We start from the raw sequence: 22,323 nt of genomic DNA, 5'->3' as shown, positions 1-22,323 counted from the left end.
GTTCTTAGAAACCAAAACCGGAGTTGTTTTGCAACAATGCACATTGCCACACTCTATACAAGTGTTGGTACTGGCTTGAGGCGTCCACTTACACGCCCACCCTTCACCATTGGCGGACTAGCTTGCCTGTCCTCTCTTTCCCTAACTCTCTCTCTCTCTCTCTCCCTCTCCATATATGTATATATACACGCCCACCCTTCCCTGATTGGCCGACTTCTTTCCCGCATGGCTGGCCACAATCACTTCCGCCTTTTCTCTATATAAACAGCGTGTCGGCTGTCAGTCAGATTTTGGAACTCAGCGCATATAAAGGACGCTCCGCACCATAAGGCGTCCTGTCCATTTTGGAGAAAATTTAAGACTTTTAATGGCGCCTTATAGTCGTGAAAATACGGTAATTAAACTTTCTCACTCTTAACTGTACTGAATCTCAACTGCTTATAATAGGTCCTCGGTCCCTCACCCAAACAACCTCCAACTTTAACCTCACTATTGACAACTTCACCCTGTCCCCCTCCTCTCACTGTCGCAACCTCTGTGTCTTTTTTGATAATAACCTCTCTTTCGACTAACACATCACCCAAATCACCAAAACTGCTTTCTTCCACCTCAAAAACATTTCTCGTCTCCACCCTTCACTTTCTTTCAACGCTGCTCAAACCCTCATCCACGCCTTACGCCTTCATCACCCCCCGCCTTGACGACTGCAATGGCATTCTCTACAGTACAACCTCCAAACTCCTCGATAAACTAGTACATCCAGAATGCCACCGCCCGCCTACTCACCCACACCCGCACTCGTGATCACATCACCCCCATCCTTAAAAACCTCCACCGGCTTCCCGTTCCCCAGCGTATTCAATTTAAACTGCTCCTACTCACCTATAAAGCCCTTCACAATCAGGCCCCCTCCTATCTTTCCGACCTTCTTTACCAATACACTCCTTCCCGCAATCTCCGCTCCTCAAACACAAACCTCCTCGCCATCCCCGTGACCAAGCTCAAAACATGGGGGGACCGAGCCTTCTCTGTCGCCTTTGGAATGCTCTACCACGACACATCCGCAACTGTACTGACTTCCAATCCTTCAAATCATCTCTTAAAACTCATCTGTTCCGCAATGCTTTTAATACCTTTTAATCTCTTTTACCCATTTTTCTTTTTGTTCATCTAAATGTGCTTTTGTAAATTATGTATGCTTGTTTTAAGTGCACATTTTTATCCTGTGTTTTAAGCTCTTGTAAAGGGTCTTTGAGTGTGATGAAAAGCGCTTTCAAATAAAATGTATTATTATTATTATTATTAATTAAGCCGCGACACAGTTCACTGAACCAACAGCAAGTTATAACATTGGAAGCACGTCTCCAGGAAGGAGACATCTTGGAGTCGATGTATTACCGTAATGACCATACAAAAGACGCAACGGATTTTAAGGCGCTCGGTGAGCTTTTAAGAAAATAGAAGACTTTTTGGTGTGCCCTATAGTGCGAAAAATACGGTAATGTAATGTAACGGTAATTTCTTGGCCACTTGACTTTTTAAGATTGGCAATGGTCTGCGGTGTCCAAAAGCCTTTTACAATTGTGAAAAACAGGCTACTGTGGTAGTCTATGGCTCAAGGCTACACAAATTTGTTTAGAAGCACAGATCAACACCTGTGTTAACAGAGGAATGTGAAAAGAGGGTGAAGAATGAAAGGAGAGAGGGGAGCTTTTGTTGCACTAGTCCTGCGGGGCCTCAGGACAAGATGGATCACCCTGATGAGGAACGGAGTGTGTTGCTTCTGACATCTGCCCTCCTCATAATGCAAATGTCTCCAGATACAGAAGGTATTCTCTTTTTTATGTGCTCTTTGAATAAAAGTTGTTAACCCTCAATCTTTAGACGGACTTAACCAAGATCAGCCACGCATTTACTACGATAAAAAGCAATCACTTGAGATAACACTGAAAGCTTCTATTGAATGTAAAAGATCACAACCAAAACACCAATGTCAGATGATAACACTGTAGCCGCGTTTGTATTTACACACATCAAAATGTTAGCCTGCATAGAGGCCTAATCTAATAAGGGTTTTGGTTTCGGACTCAGGACAACCTATTGAAAACTACGGGCCTGGCATGCATATTGCATGCTCCAGGTTCAAGTGAATGGAATTTGCTTTGACAATGTCGTCATCCGTAAACATCCATTCATGTTCTATAGCACTGTTGTTATGCGCGTCGTTGTGCATTGGTCAGGAAACACAATTGACAATGTTTTTCGGCCTCATATTTAGCGTGTCTCACATATTAATAATTAGTTAAAAACGGATAAACAGTGATCCCGCATTACATCGTGGCTCATTTATCACGGCTTCAGTGCATCACATTTTTTTTCCAAAGTACTGTATTCATAAAGGCGGCCCGGTGGTCCAGTGGTTAGCACGTCAACCTCACAGTGCAGCGGTACCGGGTTCAATTACAGCTGCAGCCTCGCTGTGTGGCGTTTACATGTTCTCCTGGGCCTGTGTGGGTTTTCTCTGAGTATTCTGGTTCCCTCCCACATTCCAAAAACATGCATGGCAGGTTGATTGAATACTCTAAATTGTCCTTAGGTGTGGGTATGAGCGTGGATGGTTGTCCGTCTCTGTGTGCCCTGCACTCTTGTGAGGAGGAAGCGGATCAGAACATGGATGGATCCATTCATAAAAAAAAAAAGAAAAAAAAAAAGAAAAAAAAGAAATGCGTCAAATGAGTCAGAGGTTTTGTACATGCATGTACTGTACTAAATATGCAATGGGTACTCATTCAAGGTCATCCAAGCTTCTTGCGCGACGTCAACCAATGACAGCACGAGCAGATTTATCCCGTGAGCTGATTGGCCCCATCCAGCATCTTCCCTTTTGTCTCGCCAGGCTGTTAACTGTCTGCCATACTGTCTCGTATAGTGTTGTGTTTGCTATGTGCATGGTGGAGAGAGGGGGGCGCGTTTGACCTCGCGGAACATGCTTTATTTTTTTTACTGTCCTAAAATAACATGCAGTTACACCTCCACTACGGTAGGGGGCAGTGGCACTCTCAGTGGCAGAGTCTGCGCAGGGAGCATTCTCAGGGAGGAAATATGACACGGCGAATGTAGCGCTTGGCTTCAATGTGACTGCGGTGGCAGACGAGGAAAGATCCATGTGCTTACCGCGTCTAAAAATTTGGTCGCGGACAGCATGAAGCCAAATAAATTAAGGCATCACTTAAAGACATTACACCCCAATCACACTGATAAGCTGCTTGAGTTTTTTTCAGCGAAAACGTGCCGAATATTGCCAACAGTCATGCCGCTTTGTGACTACTACTTCAGTCAACTAAAATACAGGTCCATTGAGAAGGAGCAGAGAGTTGCTGTGTCCTGCTTCAAACCTCGCTTCGAAAAGCTGTGCATTGCAAAACATCCTCATTGTACCCATTAATCCAGACATAACCTTTGATTTAAGAAAAAAAAGAAGCACAAATTCTTTTATATGTATATTTGTTTTGCTGGTTAAAGTTTTTTCTTTAATATTGTGCTCTGAGATAATGCATTCACACTAATCAACATTGTTATTGATTTTATGTACTTTTATTTTTCATTATCGTATGGTTTGACATGGTCAGCCAAAAAACATTTATTATTAAATTAAGGATTTAATGTTATTTTTGAATTTTAGATGCACTTTAAATGTTTTCTGTTCCAGTTACTAAAGCTATTCTTTGTTGTAAGTTCAAGGTCCATATTTATTTCTTTTTTATTCTCTTAATAATAAAACATTAATAAGCATACAGTGTTAGAAGAAGAAGAAGAAGAAAACCTTTATTAGTCTCACAATGGAGAAATTCCCAATTCACAGCAGCAAAGTTATGAAAGTAAGAAGTAGAACAACAAAATATAGGAGCTGCTGGAAAGGCAGCCACTCTCGCGGCGCCATTTTGAAGTCAAAATAACAGAAATAACACAAGACAACACATAGGACACAGACAGTCGTTCAATCTTCACCAATTTTCTGCATACACTTTATGTATTACGTTATGCAAAGATGTACTTATAACAATTTTATAGACAAATGATACTCTTCATAGTCGTGTTGGGGGGGGGGGGTGAGATGTTTTCCTCTTCCTTGGGGGGGGGGGGGGCATGACAGAAAATAATTGAGAACCACTGTCATAGACACATCGGCTGTGCGAGGAGGCCAGGAGCTATCTCGAGGCTAACGACGGCTTCGCCGTCAGAGCGCAAGTCAGAACGGTCTCCGATTGACCTCTAGCCTGTAAAAGTCAAGTGAGAGCAGCCTTCTACACCACCAACACAAGTCTCTTCGCCTCTCTCAGAAGGCAATGCTGATGAATGTTAATTAATGTTTAAGGCAGGGGTGCCATGTCATTTTGCAAACTCAGAATCTCATCCTCAAGAGTGGGGCTTTCAAAGTCGAAAAGTGATTTGACTTTGGCGGCAATGTCACCAATGTCAATATTTGCACCAAATGGATAACACATACAGGTATAGTTGACTATAGGCTCGATGGATGCAAAGTCAGTAAAACACCTCTCAAAGTCTGATGAGATGCTCTGAACGTGCTCCTCATAATGTGCACTGTTAAGATGTGTCACACCTTTCCCTTGAGGTTGTAGTTCTGATTGCATGTGAGGGAAGTTGCACAGGTTACCAAGCTGCAGCCGGTTTAGCTTTAGCTTGCTTTTAAATGTGCTCACTGAACTCATCATGTTCACTATATCTTTACCCTTACTCTGCAGCTCTAAATTCAATTCATTGAGCTGGCCATGGCCAGTGAGATCAGTGAGGAAAGATAAATCTAAACGCCACTGTTTTGTCCCGCTAACAAATCCCATGAAAGCATTAAAAATATCCTCACCCTAGTAATGGGATTGCTGATCGGCTGACGTAGTACGTTCTGTGTATTTAAGATAAGATAATAGAACCTTTATTAGTCTCGCAATGGAGAAATTCCCGCCGTTGTTTGAATGGCATTGCCACTACCGAGGCATTTTCAACACCTGTCGTGTGAAAGCCCGGGAGGCGCACTGCAGTAGTGATGTGTCGTTCGCGAACGAGCCGGCTCGAGCTGGCTCTTTGAAGTGAACGATGGGAGCCGAATCCCACCTCATTGGGATCCGGCTCCTCATTGGGGAGCCGGAAGGGGAGGGTTACGCACGCACGCACGCACACACACACGCACACACGCACACACGCACACACGCCCTGTAGTTTAGAGAAGGGGGAGGGGTTAGAGAAGAGACACACAGTCAGCAGCACACTGAGCAGCACGCGAACAAGACAGACGAGGAGACGAGAGAGCGAGTTAGTGAAAAAAAACAACACGGCGGAAAGTGGAAAAGTGAGAAAATGGATAGGAAACGCAGTGAAACATGGACTCATTTCAATTTAATTGTTAGTTCAAAGGCAGCGTGTAGACTGTGCAAGGTTAAAATATCCCATAGATCAGGCTCCACGAATAACCTGCACAGGCACATCAGAAATGTCCACCCATCAGTACAATTTGAAGAGAAAAGACAAGCAAGGGAACCAGCTATTAATGAAGGTGCTAGTGTGTCTACAACTGTTGCTGCTACTGCAATGTCACAACTGCCTAGATGTACAACCCAGAGCTCTATGAGCCACTTTATGCAAAAAGCTATACAACCAGCAAAACAGAACACAATTGATGAGGAACTGGGTAAAATGATTGCAAGGGATTTCCATCCATTTTGTGTTGGCTGTGTGTTGTCGCGACATCTGTCCCCTCAGAGAGAATCTTCTCCAAAACAGGGCAAATATTAACAGAGAGGAGAAAGAGGATCAACCCCTCAAAGCTGAGGCACTTGGTTTTTCTTCATGCCAATCTTCGCTAAAGACAAGCTTTACCTGGATGCTTCTTTTTTTCTTTTTGTTTTACAAATTTTAATTTATAATTTGTTGTGTGGTATTCAAAGCTTACTTATGTTGTTTTACTGTAAATAGTTAAAAGCTTGTAAATTTACACATTCAGAGATTGGAACTTTTTGACGACCTTGTTTTGAGATGGGTCTTTGTACTTTTTTATTTTTGTAGCACTCCATGTTGAGTATGTTCAGAAGAATATAAATAAAGCCATATAAATAATAAATATGTGATATAATGTCTATTTTTTGCATTAGTAATTCATTTTACACATAATATTACGTTATTTTTGGTATTAAATTAATTTAAGCAACAAAAAAACTGAGGAGCCATTTGGGAGCCGAGAGCCGGCTCTTTTTAGGGAGCCGATGCAAAAGAGCCGGCAGGAGGTTAAACTGTGCATGCGAGGGCAACCTAAGGCGCCCAGTGATGTGTTTTCTTGTTTGCGTGAAGCCTTTCAAGAAAAACGTACGGTACCGCAACTCCTACACGCTTTTTATGCTCGCAGACAACTTGATGGAGAAGAATTGCGTGAATTTTCACATGCTCTCTCCCAACTGCTCAATTCAGCCCTCCAACAGTCGCCTAATGTGGTATCTGATGCTCAGATCGCTCTTAGAGACCAGTTCATGGAGGGAGTGCGAGACTCCACCTTGAGGCGTGAACTGCGTAGGCTGCTCAGAGAGAGACCGGAAAGTAGCCTATTCGATGTGAGAAAGGAGGCAATGATGTGGGCCCTTGAAGACCAACCACCTCCCACTAGTGTTGCAAAGAACAGAAACCTGGTTAGTGACCACCAGGATAGGACATTAGAGAAGAGAGACACGACCACTGAAGTCCAAACTGACTTATCCGTGACCTTGCAGGAAGTAGTTAAAATAATTGCCCAACAGGGAAAGGCTATTAGTGAATTGACAAATGCCGTCCGTGGACTCACCATGACCAGTAGCAGACCTAAGGTTCAACCCAAATATACGAGTGACGGCCAACCAATTTGTCTGCGATGTGAAGGTGTTGGACATATTGCTAGGCAATGCCCGGTGGCACGCAAACCCTCATATCAACGTCCGACTATGCCCAGCCCGCCAGTCCAGGGAAACGGGAATCCTCCACTGTTGTGAGCCGGGCAGTGAGGGGTCGGAGTGAAGGTTCAGCTAATTTGTTGACGAGAGAACATTTTATAGAGAGGGCTGTAGGCAAATGCCCTGAAGTAGACATACAGATTAGTGGAGTCCCCTTGCGATGCATACTTGACTCTGGAAGCAATGTAAGTACCCTCACAGAAAGTTTTTTCAGAAACTGTCTTAATGGAGGACATGAAGATATGCACTGTACTGCTAAATGGCTTAAACTAACCGCAGCAAATAACTTGCCTCTACCCTATTTAGGTTATGTTGAGTTGGACGTGCAGGCAATGGGAGTCAGGATCCCTGAGTGTGGATTCCTAGTTATCCAAGATAACACAGATGAGGCTGGCAAATCTTTTCAGGGAATTATTGGAATGAACATTGTCAAGCGATGTCAACAATTGGCATTGGCACAGTTCGACACCACTTTAGGTGGTGAATTGGATTTTGCCTGGAAAGAGGCCTTTCAGCGCGTGCAAGAAACAGGGTTGGTAGAGAAGGTTTCAGCTGCTCGTGTCATAGGAACAAGCAAAGTTAGAGTACCGTCTTTTTCCGTCGCAACAGTGTACGCACGGGGCCTAAAGAGGTCGTCCAATGATGCCGTAAGCATGCTGCTTGAACCTGGAAATAGCCAATTACCAGGAGGATTGATTGTGGTACCAACAGTAGTCCCTTCCCACAGCAATGTTTTCCCAGTCCAAGTCGTCAACTTGTCTCCAGAGGACATCTGGGTAGCCCCAAGAACACGGCTAGGTATTCTAAGTCAGTGTCAGTGTAGGGAAGGCGATACCTTAGAAGTAAATTTTCGACCGATTTCGGCCAACCACGAGGAAGTCACAATTAGTCGGAAAAGTGTTCCAAAGTCAAACTGCGACGTACAGGGCTTACTAGACCGGTGGGACATAGGTGGTACAACGACCCAACAGGCAGAGTTTAGGGGGCTCCTGACAAAGTATGCGGATGTCTTTGCTCTACAAGACGAGGACTTGGGATTTACTGACAGGGTTAAACATGAAATCCTCGTGGTTGATGAAATCCCAGTAAACCAAGCATACCGTCGCATCCCACCTAATCAGTATCAGGAAGTCAAAGAACATATATCAGAGTTGTTGAGGAAAGGGGTTATTCAAGAGAGTTCAAGTTCCTATGCTTCACCAGTCGTCTTGGTCCGAAAATCAGATGGCAGTTTGAGACTTTGCGTTGATTATAGGAGGCTCAACTCGAAAACGAGGTGGGATGCTTTTCCGCTCCCCCGTATCGATGAAAGCCTGGATGCTCTAAGTGGCGCCAAGTTCTTTTCCACACTTGATCTCGCCAGTGGGTACCATCAGGTGGCAGTACATGAGAAGGATAAACACAAAACGGCATTTACCACACCTTTTGGTCTTTATGAGTACCTTAGAATGTCTTTTGGGTTGTGTAATGCGCCCGCCACTTTTCAGCGACTAATGCAGACTACAATGAGTGACTTGGCGTTTCAGATCGTACTGGTCTATTTGGATGACCTACTGGTCTTCTCACCAACCTTCCATGACCATCTCGTGAGACTAGAGACAGTTCTGAAGCGATTGAGGGACACAGGCCTTAAGGTAAAGATTGAGAAATGTCACTTCCTAAAAACAGAAGTGAAGTTTCTGGGCCACCAGGTGTCTGCGGAAGGCATAAAAACAGACCCAGATAAAATAAGTGCAGTGAAACAGTGGCTATTCCCACTACAGTAAAGGAACTCAGGTCTTTCTTAGGCTTTTGTAGCTATTATAGATTTGTGGAAGGCTTCTCTAAGATCGCCGGACCGCTTCATGACGTTGTTAGCAACTGGGCAGCAGAAAATAGTCGGGCCAGGGCTAGCCAGTTGGTGTCCGCTTGGACACCTCAGTGTCAACAGGCTTTTGAAGCGTTAAAAAACCGGCTCACAAGTGCACCCACCCTAGGTTACGCAGACTTCACTTCACCTTTCATACTCGAGACAGATGCCAGCAATTTAGGTTTGGGTGCAGTCTTTTATCAAAAACAAGCGGGTCAGACGAAGGTGATAGCTTTTGCAAGTCGTAGACTTAGGGGTGCTGAGAAGAATGATCAGAACTATAGCAGCATGAAGCTTGAACTCCTAGCACTAAAGTGGGCAGTGACTGAAAAGTTTAGGAGTTATCTGCTCGGGTCCAAGTTTACAGTCCTCACAGATAATAACCCTCTGTGTCACCTTCAGACTGCTGACTTAGGAGCAACTCAACAGCGCTGGGTGGCTCAGTTAGCAATATTTGATTTTGATGTAAAGTATCGTCCTGGCAGATGTAATACTGTAGCTGATGCTCTTTCTCGTCGACCGGTGAATGATGAGCCAGAACCGACCAGTGAAGATGCAGAGTTTGATGGTAGTGTAGGGATTTGTAGCTCCCTGAGGACAGGGACGGTTTTAGAACCAGAGTTGGTTTTGGCAGGAGTTGAGACCCATATGATCAGACAGCTGCAAGCGTCAGAGGCCAATGAGACAGTAAATGATGAAACTGTTCAAGATAATACCCCCACACTGCCGGGATATTCCAAGGAGGTACTTCAAGGATTTCAAGCTGCCGACCCGACTCTCAAAGTGGTGCGAGTCTTTTGGAACCATCAGAGAAAACCAGCTTATCAAGAAAGAAGGGGCCTTTCAAAGCCAGTGCGCGCTCTGCTAAAACAGTGGCCCCGTCTCAGAGAGAGAGATGGACTCTTGTACCGAGTGATTAACGATGTTCACCTGGGAGAATGCTACCAGTTGTTGCTACCCGCCTGTCTCAAAGATAAAGTTCTCAGAAGCGTCCATGACCAGATGGGACATCAGGGTATAGAGCGAACATTAGGTCTGCTTCGGCAAAGGTGTTTCTGGGGAGGCATGCATGAAGAAGTTGAGCAGTGGATAAAGAAGTGCCAGAGATGTGTTTTGACCAAAATGCCACAACCAAAGATTCGGGCCCCCCAAACTCCATTTTTGGCGACTCGGCCACTTGAGGTCGTTGCTGTGGATTTCACGACACTGGAACGTGCAACAGATGGGCGTGAAAGTGTTCTCGTGATAATGGATGTATTCACGAAGTTCAGTCAGGCAATTGCTGTTCGAGATCAAAAGGCAGATACTACTGCAAAAGTCATCTTGAGAGAGTGGTTTCTCAAGTATGGTGTGCCAGAACGCCTGCACTCAGACCAAGGCCGGAATTTTGAAAGTGCTGTCGTGTTTGAGTTGTGCAAGCTCTATGGAGTTAAGAAGACCCGAACCACACCCTATCACCCCCAAGGCAACCCACAGAGTGAAAGGTTCAACCGAACCCTACATGATCTTCTGCGTACGCTTCCCCCTGAAAAGAAACGCCGTTGGCCGGAACACCTGTCCGAATTAGTCTATGCATACAATGTGACTCCACACTCAACAACGGGACATTCACCCCATTACTTGTTGTTTGGCGTCCATCCTCATCTTCCAGTGGATGCCTTACTGGGCCAAGAGCAACAAGTCAAAGATGATACAGTCGACTGGCTTGCCATACACCAGGAACGACTCAGAGATGCACATGCCCGGGCAAGAGAGATGGCTGAGAGCAAAGCGGCTGAGAGAATGGCCCAGCAACAGGAGAAAGTCTACTGTCCACCTGTTGATGTGGGTGAACTCGTGTACCTACGTTTCAGGCCTCTCGGAACAAATAAGATACAGGATGCATGGGCCTCGACCATGTACAAGGTTGTGGATGTACAAGGAACCACCTACACAGTAGAGACCCTGGATGGAGGACTGACAAAGAGGGTGCATAGGTCCAACCTCCGTCCATGTGTGGGACCAGCGCCAGAACAGAGAAGTCTTTGCCAAGCGCCTGAAAAACAACCTATTCCAGGTCCACCATCAAGAGACGAGGCGGATGATATCGAGTTCGTATTGGTTGAAGAATTCAATGAACCACTTGCGAAAGAGGAAGTTTCCCAAGAGCCAGATGATAAAGATAATGCTTGTGACACTGGTTCTGAGGAGGAGGAAAATTTGGAAACGGACTCGCTGCAAAACCTTGAGGCCACGTCAGATGCATGGCCGAGGAGAGCCCAAGACCTGGGCCTGCACCGAGGGGAGAAAGAAAAGTGACTGGCAGTGTAGGTGTACCCAGTTCTGCCCTACGCAAGAGTCAGAGGAAAACTGCAGGGAAACACAAGAATCCGTTCAATCTCCCCGTGTCAGCATGCAACGCCATTTCATTAAGTCCAGATGTATTCTCTCAGATTTTAGCAGGGGTGGTTCACTACACTTCGACCTTCTCCAGAGAGGTAATCGAGTGATAAGTCACCGAGGACGTTGACTTGTAGCAGGGGAGAATGTAACCAGGTGAACCTTACTTAGATGCTTGTAGGGAAGGCTTCCTTGTTTAACAAATGTAGCACTGTCACTTTAAGAGCCACACTAGATCAAAACACGCGGGAACATATGCAGCGTGTGAGAATCAGACCAGAAAGGGTGACATGCACGTAAAGGAGGGTAGTCGCTGAACTGTGCCCAGTGCTTGTCCCAACTTGATACACCCATGATCGTCCTCGTAACCCTGGCGATATTCAGAGCACAATATCTGGAGTGGTTTGGGTTGGATTTGAAATCTACCACTAGTGAGTCGTGTGAACAGCTGTACAGCAGTGGAGATCATTTGTGTTTGACCACGTGCTTTGTACACACCCAACACACCGGAACATATCGACAAGCCACTGCTGTTGTCTATTGTGGCGTAACTGTCTGTACTCTGTTAAATGATTTTCTTTGATCTCTTAGATCCCTTTTCGACCTCTTTTAAAATTCAATTAACATCTCAGTCTTTCATCTTAATGCTGAACAATTTTTCATTGTTCAGTCGGGAATAAAGCCCACCTAAAAATGATTTTGTGTCCAGTCCAGTCTTTCCAAAGACCCGGCTACACAAAAAAAATACGACAGGCCTGAGGATTTCACGGTAACCGGTAGCATGTCGTTTCCGTGGCGTCATTTTGACGGTCCCGAAAAATCGTTTAACCATAAGAGTCACCGCACACGAGTTGACTGCACGCGATCAAATCTCTCCTGTGTGATCAACACGATTTCACTGTGCCTGTATGTGTGTTTGTGGTGTGATGTGTGAGTGTGTGAGTGTGTTTCTTCTAATTTACTTTCGTTTTGTTTTGTTTTCAGTGTTGGGGGGACGGAACAGATAATGTTACGTGCGCATGCGGGTTGCTGTTTTAGTCCGCAAACTGAGGAATCGCGCGGATGAAAGTTTGAGATGGCGGCGAAAAAAGCCTCAAAGGTTTACTAATTACGACATTTAAGAAATGGGAATGCCAGTCTGATTTTTCCTATGAATCGTCCAAAGGGCATATCACTAAACTCAACTGGGATGTATGCACGGAACACGAGAACGAGATAGATGGGAGGCATGATTACGAGGTAAGTTGGTCATTAAATCAATAGGCCAATTGCTATGAAAATATTATGAAACAGTATTGGTTATTCTATAATTTACTGGTTGTAGCATAGTAACTTAAGCAATAAAACATTTGTCACAAGATGTAGGAATGCTAATGTTAACTGTTGGTAGAACTAATGATGACGTGTGTTAGATTCTTTCATCAAATTGACAGTAGATTACACATGCATCGTCTTGGGAAGCCACATGAATACTTACCTACATTAATTACATTGATTACCAGTAAATTAATCTTTGCAGTGTGAGACTGGAAAAAATACTCTGATTTTGTGAGATGCTTTATTCATAATGCCATATGAGTACACCAGTTTTTGATCCATTTATTTTTTTTAATAAACCTGGAGTACACAGCTGCTGATGTAATGTTCATTGTTAATGCATAGTTTTCAAACATTTACCCATGAAACATACTTTTGAGTTTCAGAATTCTTGATTATGACTATCAGTCAAAATAGAAAAAAATGGGTTCCCATGATGAACGTTTACAGAACTCAAAGTTAGTTACCGTGGTGCACGTCGGCTTCACAGTGCAGAGGTACCGGGTTCGATTCCAGCTCCGGCCTCCCTGTGTAGAGTTTGCATGTTCTCCCCGGGCCTGCGTGGCTTGACTAAAGAACTCCAACCGCTGGACATCGGCATCAACCGGGCGTTCAAAGTAAAGTTGCGATCGGGCGTTCAAAGTAAAGTTGCGAACGGCATGGGAACAATGGATGATCGATGGCAAACAAAACTTTACAAAGAGTGAGAGGCAGCGCTGGGCGAGTTATGCCACAATTTGCGAATGGATGGCTGCTTGGACGAACGTGTCTGCTTGCACTGTTGTCGAGTGTTTATGTCGTTTGCAAACGAAAGTCATAGTCAATAGCAAAGCAGCTCAATGTTGCGTTCAGGAAACTCAGAGCTATAAGTAGCGGGCCATCTTGTATATTTCCCTTTCATATTTTGAAATGTATTACGAGAACCAATATTTTCCTTTTTGAGAGGTTTCATAATTTGAAAATATTGTATGAAGAGACATTCGTAAGTAGAGGTACCACTGCACACTTACACAAAAATTCCTGGTTCGGGATGGAGGAATGAAACCCAATTTTGCATTTTTTTTACTGATCATGGCCGGTACTGGATCCTATTAACCGTGATAAGTGAGGTCTCACTTTATGTGTATCTGGATTTATGTGTTGGTGTTGTTTATGACAAGTTGGATTAATAACAAGTAACAAGTAAACTCACTACCCCTCCGTGAGCCGTCACCTTACCATGGTGGAGGGGTTTGTGTGTCCCAATGATCCTAGGAGCGAAGTTGTCTGGGGATTTATGCCCCTGGCAGGGTCACCCATGGCAAACAGGTCCTCGGAGAGGGACCAGACAAAGCACGGCTCACAAGCCCCTTATGATAAATAAAATCAATGGCACTCAGTTTCACTTGCCCGGACGCGGGTCACTGGGGCCCCCCTCTGGAGCCAGGCCTGGAGGTGGCTCGTTGGCGAGCGCCTGGTGGCTGGGCCTACACCCATGGGGCCTGGCCGGGCTCAGCCCGAAGAGGCAACGTGGGTCCCCCTTCTCATGGTCTCACCACCCGTGGGAGGGGTGAAAGGAATCGGGTACAATGCGAGCTGGGCGGTAGCCAAAGGCGCGCACCCTGGCGATCTGATCCTTGGCTGCAGAAGCTAGCTCTTGGGACATGGAATGTCACCTCTCTGGCAGGGAAAGCCCGAGCTGGTGTGTGAGGCAGAGAAGTTCCGACTTGATATAGTCGGACTTGCCTCCACACACAGCCTGGGTTCTGGTACTTGTTCTCTCGCGAGGGGTTGGACTCTCTTCCACTCTGGAGTTGCTCACGGTGAGAGGCGCAGAGCAGGTGTGGGCATGCTCATTGCCCCCCGGCTCAGTGCCTGTACATTGGGGTTCACACCGGTAGACAAGAGGGTTGCCTCCCTCCGCCTTCGGATGGGGGGGACGGGTCCTGACTGTTGTTTCTGCATATGCACCAAACAGCAGCTCAGCATACCCACCCTTTTTGGAGTCCTTGGAAGGTGTGCTGGAGAGTACTCCTGCTGGGGACGCCCTTGTTCTACTGGAGGACTTCAATGCTCACGTGGGCAATGACAGTTAGATCTGGAAGGGCGTGATTGGAAGTAACGCCCCCCCCCCCCCCCTTCAATCAGAACTCGAGTGGTGTTTTGTTATTGGACTTCTGTGCTCGTCACGGATTGTCCATAACGAACATCTTGTTCAAACATAAGGGTGTCCATATGTGCACTTGGCACCAGGACACCCTCGACCGCAGTTTGATGATTGACTTTGTGGTTGTATCATTGGATTTGCGGCCATGTTTTGGACACTCGGGTGAAGAGAGGGGCGGAGCTGTCAACTGACACCACGTGGTCGTAAGTAGGCTCCGATGGTGGGGGAAGATGCCGGTCCGACCTGGCAGACCCAAACGTATTGTGAGGGTTTGTTGGGAGCATCTGGCGGAATCCCCTGTCAGAAGGAGTTTCAACTCCCACCTGCGACAGAGGTTTTGACCCATGTTCTGGGGGGAGGCGGAGGACATTGAGTCTGAGTGGTCCATGTTCCGTGCCTCTATTTTGGAAGCGGCCAATCTGAGTTGTGGACGTAAGGGGGTTGGTGGCTGTCGTGGCGGCAACCCCCATACTCGCTCGTGGACATCAGCAGTAAGGGATGCCGTCAAACTGAAGAAGGAGTCCTTTCGGGGATTCATGGCCTGTGGGACCCCAGAGGCAGCTGACGTGTATCGACTGGCCAAGCTGAATGCAGCTTCGGTGGCCGGCGAGGCAAAAACTCAGGGGTGGGAGGAGTCTAGTGAGGCAGCCGACTTCCGGACGTCTTCGAGGAAATTCTGGTCCACCATCCAAAGTCTCAGGAGGGGGAAGCAGCACCACTCACACTGTGTACAATGGGGATGGGGCGCTGCTGACTTCGACTCGGGACGTTGTGAACCGGTGGGCAGAGTACTTCGAAGACCTCCTCAACTCCACCAACACGCCTTCCTTGGAGGAAGCAGAGTCCGAGGACACTGAGGTGGGCTCTCCTATCTCTGTGGTTGTGGTCAGCGATGTGGTTAAAAAGCTCATCGGGGGCAAGGCCCCAGGGGTGGATTAGACCCGCCCGGAGTTCCTCAAGGCTCTGGATGTTGTGGGGCTGTCCTGGTTGACACGCCTCTGCAACATCGCGTGGTCAACGGGGAGAGTGCCTCTGGATTGGCAGCCCTGGGTGGTCGTCCCTCTTTTTAAAAAGGGGGACCGGAGGATGTGTTCCAACTACAGAGGGATCACAGTCCTCAGCCTCCCTGGTAAGGTCTATTCAGGGGTGTTGGAGAGGAGGGTCCATCAGGAAGTCAAGCTTCAGATTGAGGAGGAGCAGTGTGGTTTTCATCCCGGCCGTGGAACAGTGGACCAGCTTTACACCCTTAGCAGGGTCCTCAAGGGTATGTGGGAATTCACCCAACCAGTCTACATGTGTTTTGTGGACTTGGAGAAGGCGTTTGACCGTGTCCCTCGGGGAGTTCTGTGGGGGTGGGGGGGGGGGTTCGTGGGTATGGGGTACCGAACCCCCTGATACGGGCTGTTCGGTCACTATACCACCGAATTCAGAGTTTGGTTCGCATTGCCGGCAGTAAGTCCGCATTGTTTCCAGTGAGGGTAGGACACCGCCGAGGCTGCCTTTTGTCGATGATTCTGTTCATAACCTTTATTGACAGAATTTCTAGGCGCAGCCGAAGCGTTGAGCGGGTCCGTTTTGGTGGCCTCCGTCTTGCATCCCTGCTTTTTGCAGATGATGTGGTACTGTTGGCTCCTTCAAGCAGGGCTCTCTAACTCTCACTGGAGCATTTCGCAGCCGAGTGTGAAGCGGTTGGGACGAAAATCAGCACCTCCAAATCTGAAACCATGTTCCTCAGTCGGAAAAGGATGGAGTGCCCCCTCCGGGTCAAGGGGGAGATCTTGACCCAAGTGGAGGAGTTTAAGTATCTTGGGGTCTTGTTCACGAGTGAGGGCAGGAGGGAATGAGAGATCGACAGGCGGATTGGTTCTGCGTCTGCTGCTGATGTGGACGTTGTATCGGTCTGTCGTGGTGAAGAAGGAGCTGAGCCAAAGGGTAAAGCTCTCAATTTACCGGTCGATCTACATTCCAACCCTCATCTATGGTCACGAGCTATGGGTTGTGACCGAAAGAACGAAATCCCGGATACATGCAGCCGGAATGAGTTTCCTCCGCAGGGTGTCCGGGCTCTCCCTTAGAGATAAGGTGAGTGTCACGTTGTGCCCGAAACGATAAAATGATCGCTTCGTGCACAACAAGATAAGGAGGTGGATCCCCGAAATAGCAGACAAAGAAAAGATGGTCCGAGAACAAATGAGTTTTAATACAAAACACAAAATACCCGTCCGGGAGCAACAAACAGAAAACGCTGGTCAAAATCAGGACCAGGAATAAAAGGAAGTAACAGAAAACGCTTGCGAGAAAATGGCAAGGAATATAGTTGGCAACAATAAGAATTCATAAGAGCAGATTAAACGACGCGCAATCACAGCCACTAGGCTACACGGCAACGAATAGATTTAGGACAGTAGGCGAGAGAAGTGGCACGGCGTGGAATACTAAGGCAGTAAGTCAACTGCCCGAGCACAAAGATAAAGCCTGTGTAATCAGTCCTTAATGGGTGACAGGTGTGTCGGCGATAGGCAGGAAAAGCCTGCCCCCTGCTGGCAAACACGGGACGTGACAGTGAGAAGCTCGGTCGTCTGGGAGGGGCTCAGAGTCGAGCCGCTTCTCCTCCACATTGAGAGGAGCCAGATGAAATGGTTTGGGCATCTGATTTGGATGCCTCCCGAACGCATCCCTGGTGAGGTGTTCCGGGCATGTCCCACGGGGAGGAGACCCAGAGGAAGACCCAGGACACGCTGGAGAGACTATGTCACCCAGCTGGCCTGGGAACGCCTCGGGATCCCCCGGGGAGAGCTGGAAGAAGTAGCTAGGGAGAGGGAAGTCTGGGCTTCCCTGCTAAAGCTGTTGCCCCAGCGACCCGGCCCCGGATAAGCGGTAGAAGATGGATGGATGGATGGATGGAAGGATGGATTAATAACTACAAAGAACAGAAAATCCAGTTCACTTTATTTTATCAGTAGAATGTCGGAAAATGTAAAGTGCCTCATAAATACACCGATAACAAATAAGATGAAACGAAACGTGGAAAACTGTCTGTCAGGCAAGCCTCTATTAGCTGGGATTTTGCAGAGTGCCAAGTAGGAGAGAAGGAACACACTCAAACCAACGGCCCATTTAGAAAGCCAAATTTCCTTCTGCTAAAGAGCTGTGATTGTCTCCTCATGGGATGCATTTGTTCTCCTTCACACACAGCGATCCTTTGAAGATGGCTTTGTTTGTGGATCGCTTACCTGCCCCGAGTGTTTTACATTTGACTCAAATCATCACAAAGTCAATCAGAGACAAACTACTTCAAGGACTCAGTCAATTGTAATTTCTAAGCAACGGGTATGTTTTGGGAAATGCTGCTCGTCAAAGGATTTCTTCAGTTTATATGGCACACGTGTCAAAGTGAAAGCCAGGGGCCCAGATCCTTCCCGCCACATCACATCTAAATTATTTGCGTCTTGTCTCCTTCATGTTTGTTGCTAAAAGAAACTGAACCACAGTTGTAAATTTTCTTCACTAAATCACATAGAGATCATGTAAAAGTTATTTTGTTACCACATTTTTTTTAAATACTTGGAATGGATTATTTTCCTTGACTTCAGATTTCAAAAGTACTTTTCCATCACTTGCTGAGTACAAAGATAACATTGTGAGGCTATAATATGGGTTGTCCAAAAATATGACATAATTTTGATACATTCACATGGTTTCATAGTCATAACAATCATCTGGGGCAAACCCTCACTACAATGTGTCATATTGAAGTTAGAGACCATTACATTTTGGGAGTGACCTGTTGACTGTCGTGTTTTGGTCCAGGCTGAACAAAATTCATATAGCCTACAAATACAACTAACAGTATTATTTTCTTTATTATTACATATTATGTATTGTTATTGATTCATCACATTTGTCACTGTACACATTTAAAGAGAGAGAGAGACAGAGAGAGGGAGACAGAAAACAAAGGAAGCATTCTCCCGAAGCATTTGATACTTTAATCTTTCGATGTTAATTGATTTTAAAACGTCATGCCACTTAGTGGACACAAGAGTCTCTTTGCACTGAACGAGTAAGGAGCTCATGGGCGCAATTACACGTTTGCTTTTTTATTGCAGCAACAATACGAGCGGCAGTAAAGCAATTCAATATTACAACTTCACATACCTTCAAAATCTGATAAGATCCCTTCGAGGTGGTCATTCACGGAGAGTGCCGACATCCTGTCTGAAGGAAAGACTCCTTATGTCACTCCAAGTCTGATGAATGAAGTTGTTGTTTTCTGTCCGCCAAAATTAATTCCTCATACAATGAAAATAAGAACCAAAGAGGAGCTGTTCGCGCTCAGATGAAAATAAGAACCGAAGAGGAGCTGTTCGTGCTCAGATGGTTATTAATATGCGCTTCTACCGCCGTCCCGTCTGCGTTGTGGCCACTCACTGGTGTCTGAGGGGGCTCTGCGAGCACTCAGTCACAGTCACAGTGGCCCGCCCATCTTGAAGCCCAACCTCCTACATCCAGCCCCCGACCCCCGGCCGGCAAGACCCGGGGGGGACATGTAGATGGGAGGGATGGACGGATGGTGGGCGAAGACGCAAACAACACCTGGAAAATCCCTCAGCTAAAAGTTCTCTTTCTAAAGCTCTGCACCCCTTTTTCTCCCCTTTGTCTACAAGTGGGACTAGATTTATCAGTGAATGCCAGTAACTCTTTAAATTGATGTTTGCAAACTTTTAAAATGGATTCAGTAGTAACAAAAATTAAAGTTGTTCCACAGACAGTAATAGACAACAGTAATTAAAACCAAGCAGAATTTTGGTTGGCTGTCCCTCCACCCCCCCATCATCACCCAGGAATGGTGCTACAAAGGGGCTAGGGTGTGCTACAGCCTTGTCAGAAATCTGTGTCGCTCCAGTAAAGCTCTTCCAGCATTTTATTTGAGATTTAAAAATATGTCATTCCATCCATTTTCTAATCCGCTTATCTTCACGAGGATCACGGACGTGCTGGACCCTATCTCAGCTGTCTTCGGGCAGTAGGCGAGATACACCCTGAACTGGTTGCCAGCCAATCGCAGGGCACACATACCATAGAGATGTACAACCATTAGTGCTCAAAATCATACCTAGGGACAATTTGGAGTGTTCCATTGTATTTGGAAGGTGGGAGGAAACCGGAGTATTGTATTTTCACGACCATTCGGCGCACCGTATGGTTGGGCGCAGTCTCATTAATGGGTGCTATTTCTGTATTTTACACATAGACAAAACGCACTGTATCATTGGGCGCAGTTTTAAAGTGGTAAAACATACGCCAGCTTAAACATATGGCATGCATGCGCGCACGCTAAAAACACGTTAGCTTGAAGCATATGGTATCATGCCAAGACATACAGATACAAGCTAAAAACACGTTTTTAAAAAGGCAACGAAAGCAGAACTGAGTTTGGGTGTATATTATTTAGCCATCGTGCAATGTTCTCACGTTTTTCGATCAATCAACACCCAGAAATCAATCAAAGTCCTCATCCTCTGTATCAGAATTGAACAATTGTGCAAGTACCGGTAATCCATCAAAAACGCCACGTTCCCTCTCGTTGTCAGAGTCACTCCCATTGCCATGTGGCTCCACAGAAATGATGCCGGCTTTGCCAAAAATTCGAACAACAATGCAAGCAGACACGTTCGTCCAAGCAGCCACAATCCATTCGCAAATTGTGGCGTAACTCTTCCAGCGCTGCCTCTCACTCTTTGTAAAGTTGTGTTTGCAATTGATCATCCATTTTTCCCATGGCGTTCGCAACTTTACTTTGCACGCCCGGTCACAACTTTACTTTGAACGCCCGGTTGATGCCGATGTCCAGCGGTTGGAGTTCTTTAGTCAAGCCTCCGGGAATAACGGCAAGTGCAGAGTTTATTTGCTTGACTTGTTTTTTTCACAGCTGCTGTGAGAAGGGCACGCATGCCAAAAGCATAACCGATGGCTTGAAGTTTGAACTGAGCTTCGTAGGCGTGTCTCTTTGTAGAATTTATTTTCGGGGGTTCTTAGAAACCAAAACCGAAGTTGTTTTGCCACAATGCACATAGCCACACTCTATACAGGTGTTGGTACCTGCTTGCGGCGTCCCTTTAGCGTCCACTTACACGCCCACCCTTCACTCATTGGCGGACTTCTCCCCCGCATGCCTGTCCTCTCTCACGTCTGCCCTATCTCTCTCTCTCTCTCTCTCTCTCTCTCTCTCTCTCTCTCTCTCTCCATATATGTATATATACACGCCCACCCTTCACTGATTGGCCCACTTCTTTGCCGCATGCCTGTCCACAGTCACTTCCGCCTTTTCTCTATATTAACAGCGTGTCGGCTGTCAGTCAGGTTTTAGAACTCAGCGCATACACAAGACGCTCTGCATCATAAGGTGTCCTGTTTATTTTGGGGAAAATGTAAGACTTTTAATGGCGCCTTATAGTTGTGAAAATACGGTACCTGGAGAAAACCCACGAAGGCACAGGAACAACATGCAAACTCCACACAGCAAGGCGGGGGCCTGAAATCGAAGCCTGCACCTCTGCACTTAGGCGGACGTGCTAACCAGTCGTCCACTTTTTTCTATTGTCTCACCCCCCTATGTAATGGTCAAGTCCTCGAGTCCCAGCCGTGCCTGACTACTACGTAGTAGTTCTGCTTGACTACTACGTATCGGTCGCTTGCACACATCTCCGGGCAAGGCATATTGGGAGGTTACACTCGCACTCGCAGCTAGAAACACAAATCATCAACCTGTTTTATTAATGCATTTTCTAATTATTTTGATGACGTGCCAGCTGACCTACAGCCGCAATATCGGCAGAAAGTTACTGTTTGGATGAATGCCATCCAAGGCTGATTTTTTTGGGCGAAGAGTCCGACATTGTGTTGATTGTTTACTACCTGGTGTTGACATTATGCTCTGTTACACACGCCAGAAGAAATATTACAAATGACTGGAGTATTACAACTATTTTGTAAGTGGATGGATAAGTGTAAACTTCAAAAATCTTATCCAAATAAGCTGTTAAAGTTGTTGCATGGGGAAGTAAACTGTTGTGCTTTGTTAATCCCTGATGAATAAAGTTATCATTACCACTTTATCTGCGCATTGTTGAACATGGTGATGGAGCTTCATGTTTAACTTTTTCAGGTGTTGTCAACTTGACTGATGCATTCGGCCCGTTGTGGAGGTAACCCACCTCTAAGTCCTGTGACTTTAACGGCGACACTGAAATACAGACGAATGAACGGGACATCATACAGCTAATTTATTCCATCCCACTTCAGAAGCAGACAATTTGCTATTATTCGCTTTGCTTCAATGAATAGCAGGTTTCAGGATTTGCCTCAAAACCCATCTGCTATCTAAATTGTACCAGTGAGCTAGTTTCCTCATTAATCCAAAACATAAGTGGCTTGATGTTTCGTATTATTTATGGACATATTTTTTTTTAATGTGGGCGCAATAAAATAAGATCTTAACACTACAATTACAAAAGACAAACAAACTTACCGTTCACAAAGTGATCACTGCACACACAAACTATGAAATGGCCCTTTTGGTCTGGACGGGAGATGTTCATCAGCCACTTTACTTGTCGTTTTTGTAGACATTTCTTCTGTCT

General features: G+C 46.0%; 1 protein-coding gene and 1 long non-coding RNA gene across 3 annotated transcripts in view; both read right to left on the bottom strand.

Moving 5' to 3' along the window:
• Positions 1–18,044, bottom strand: part of LOC127590298 (uncharacterized) — a 53,102-nt gene extending 35,058 nt beyond the window's left edge. Inside the window, exon 1 of the long non-coding RNA XR_007959583.1 lies at positions 17,454–18,044. This is a non-coding gene — a long non-coding RNA (uncharacterized LOC127590298). The remainder of the gene's footprint in view (positions 1–17,453) is intronic.
• septin12 (septin 12) overlaps positions 1–19,126 on the bottom strand; it is a 174,755-nt gene extending 155,629 nt beyond the window's left edge. The window contains exon 1 of one of the 2 annotated variants that reach the window (XM_052049631.1): positions 18,839–19,126. In XM_052049631.1, coding sequence (XP_051905591.1) covers positions 18,839–18,893 — 55 coding nt within the window. In that variant the 5' untranslated portion in view covers positions 18,894–19,126. The remainder of the gene's footprint in view (positions 1–18,838) is intronic. The other variant, XM_052049630.1, reaches the window with a different exon arrangement.
• Positions 19,127–22,323: the final 3,197 nt, after the last annotated feature.

Source organism: Hippocampus zosterae, chromosome 17 (assembly GCF_025434085.1).
Source record: "Hippocampus zosterae strain Florida chromosome 17, ASM2543408v3, whole genome shotgun sequence".
NCBI classification, from domain to species: Eukaryota; Metazoa; Chordata; class Actinopteri; order Syngnathiformes; family Syngnathidae; genus Hippocampus; species Hippocampus zosterae.
This window is presented reverse-complemented; position numbering and strand designations above follow the sequence as displayed.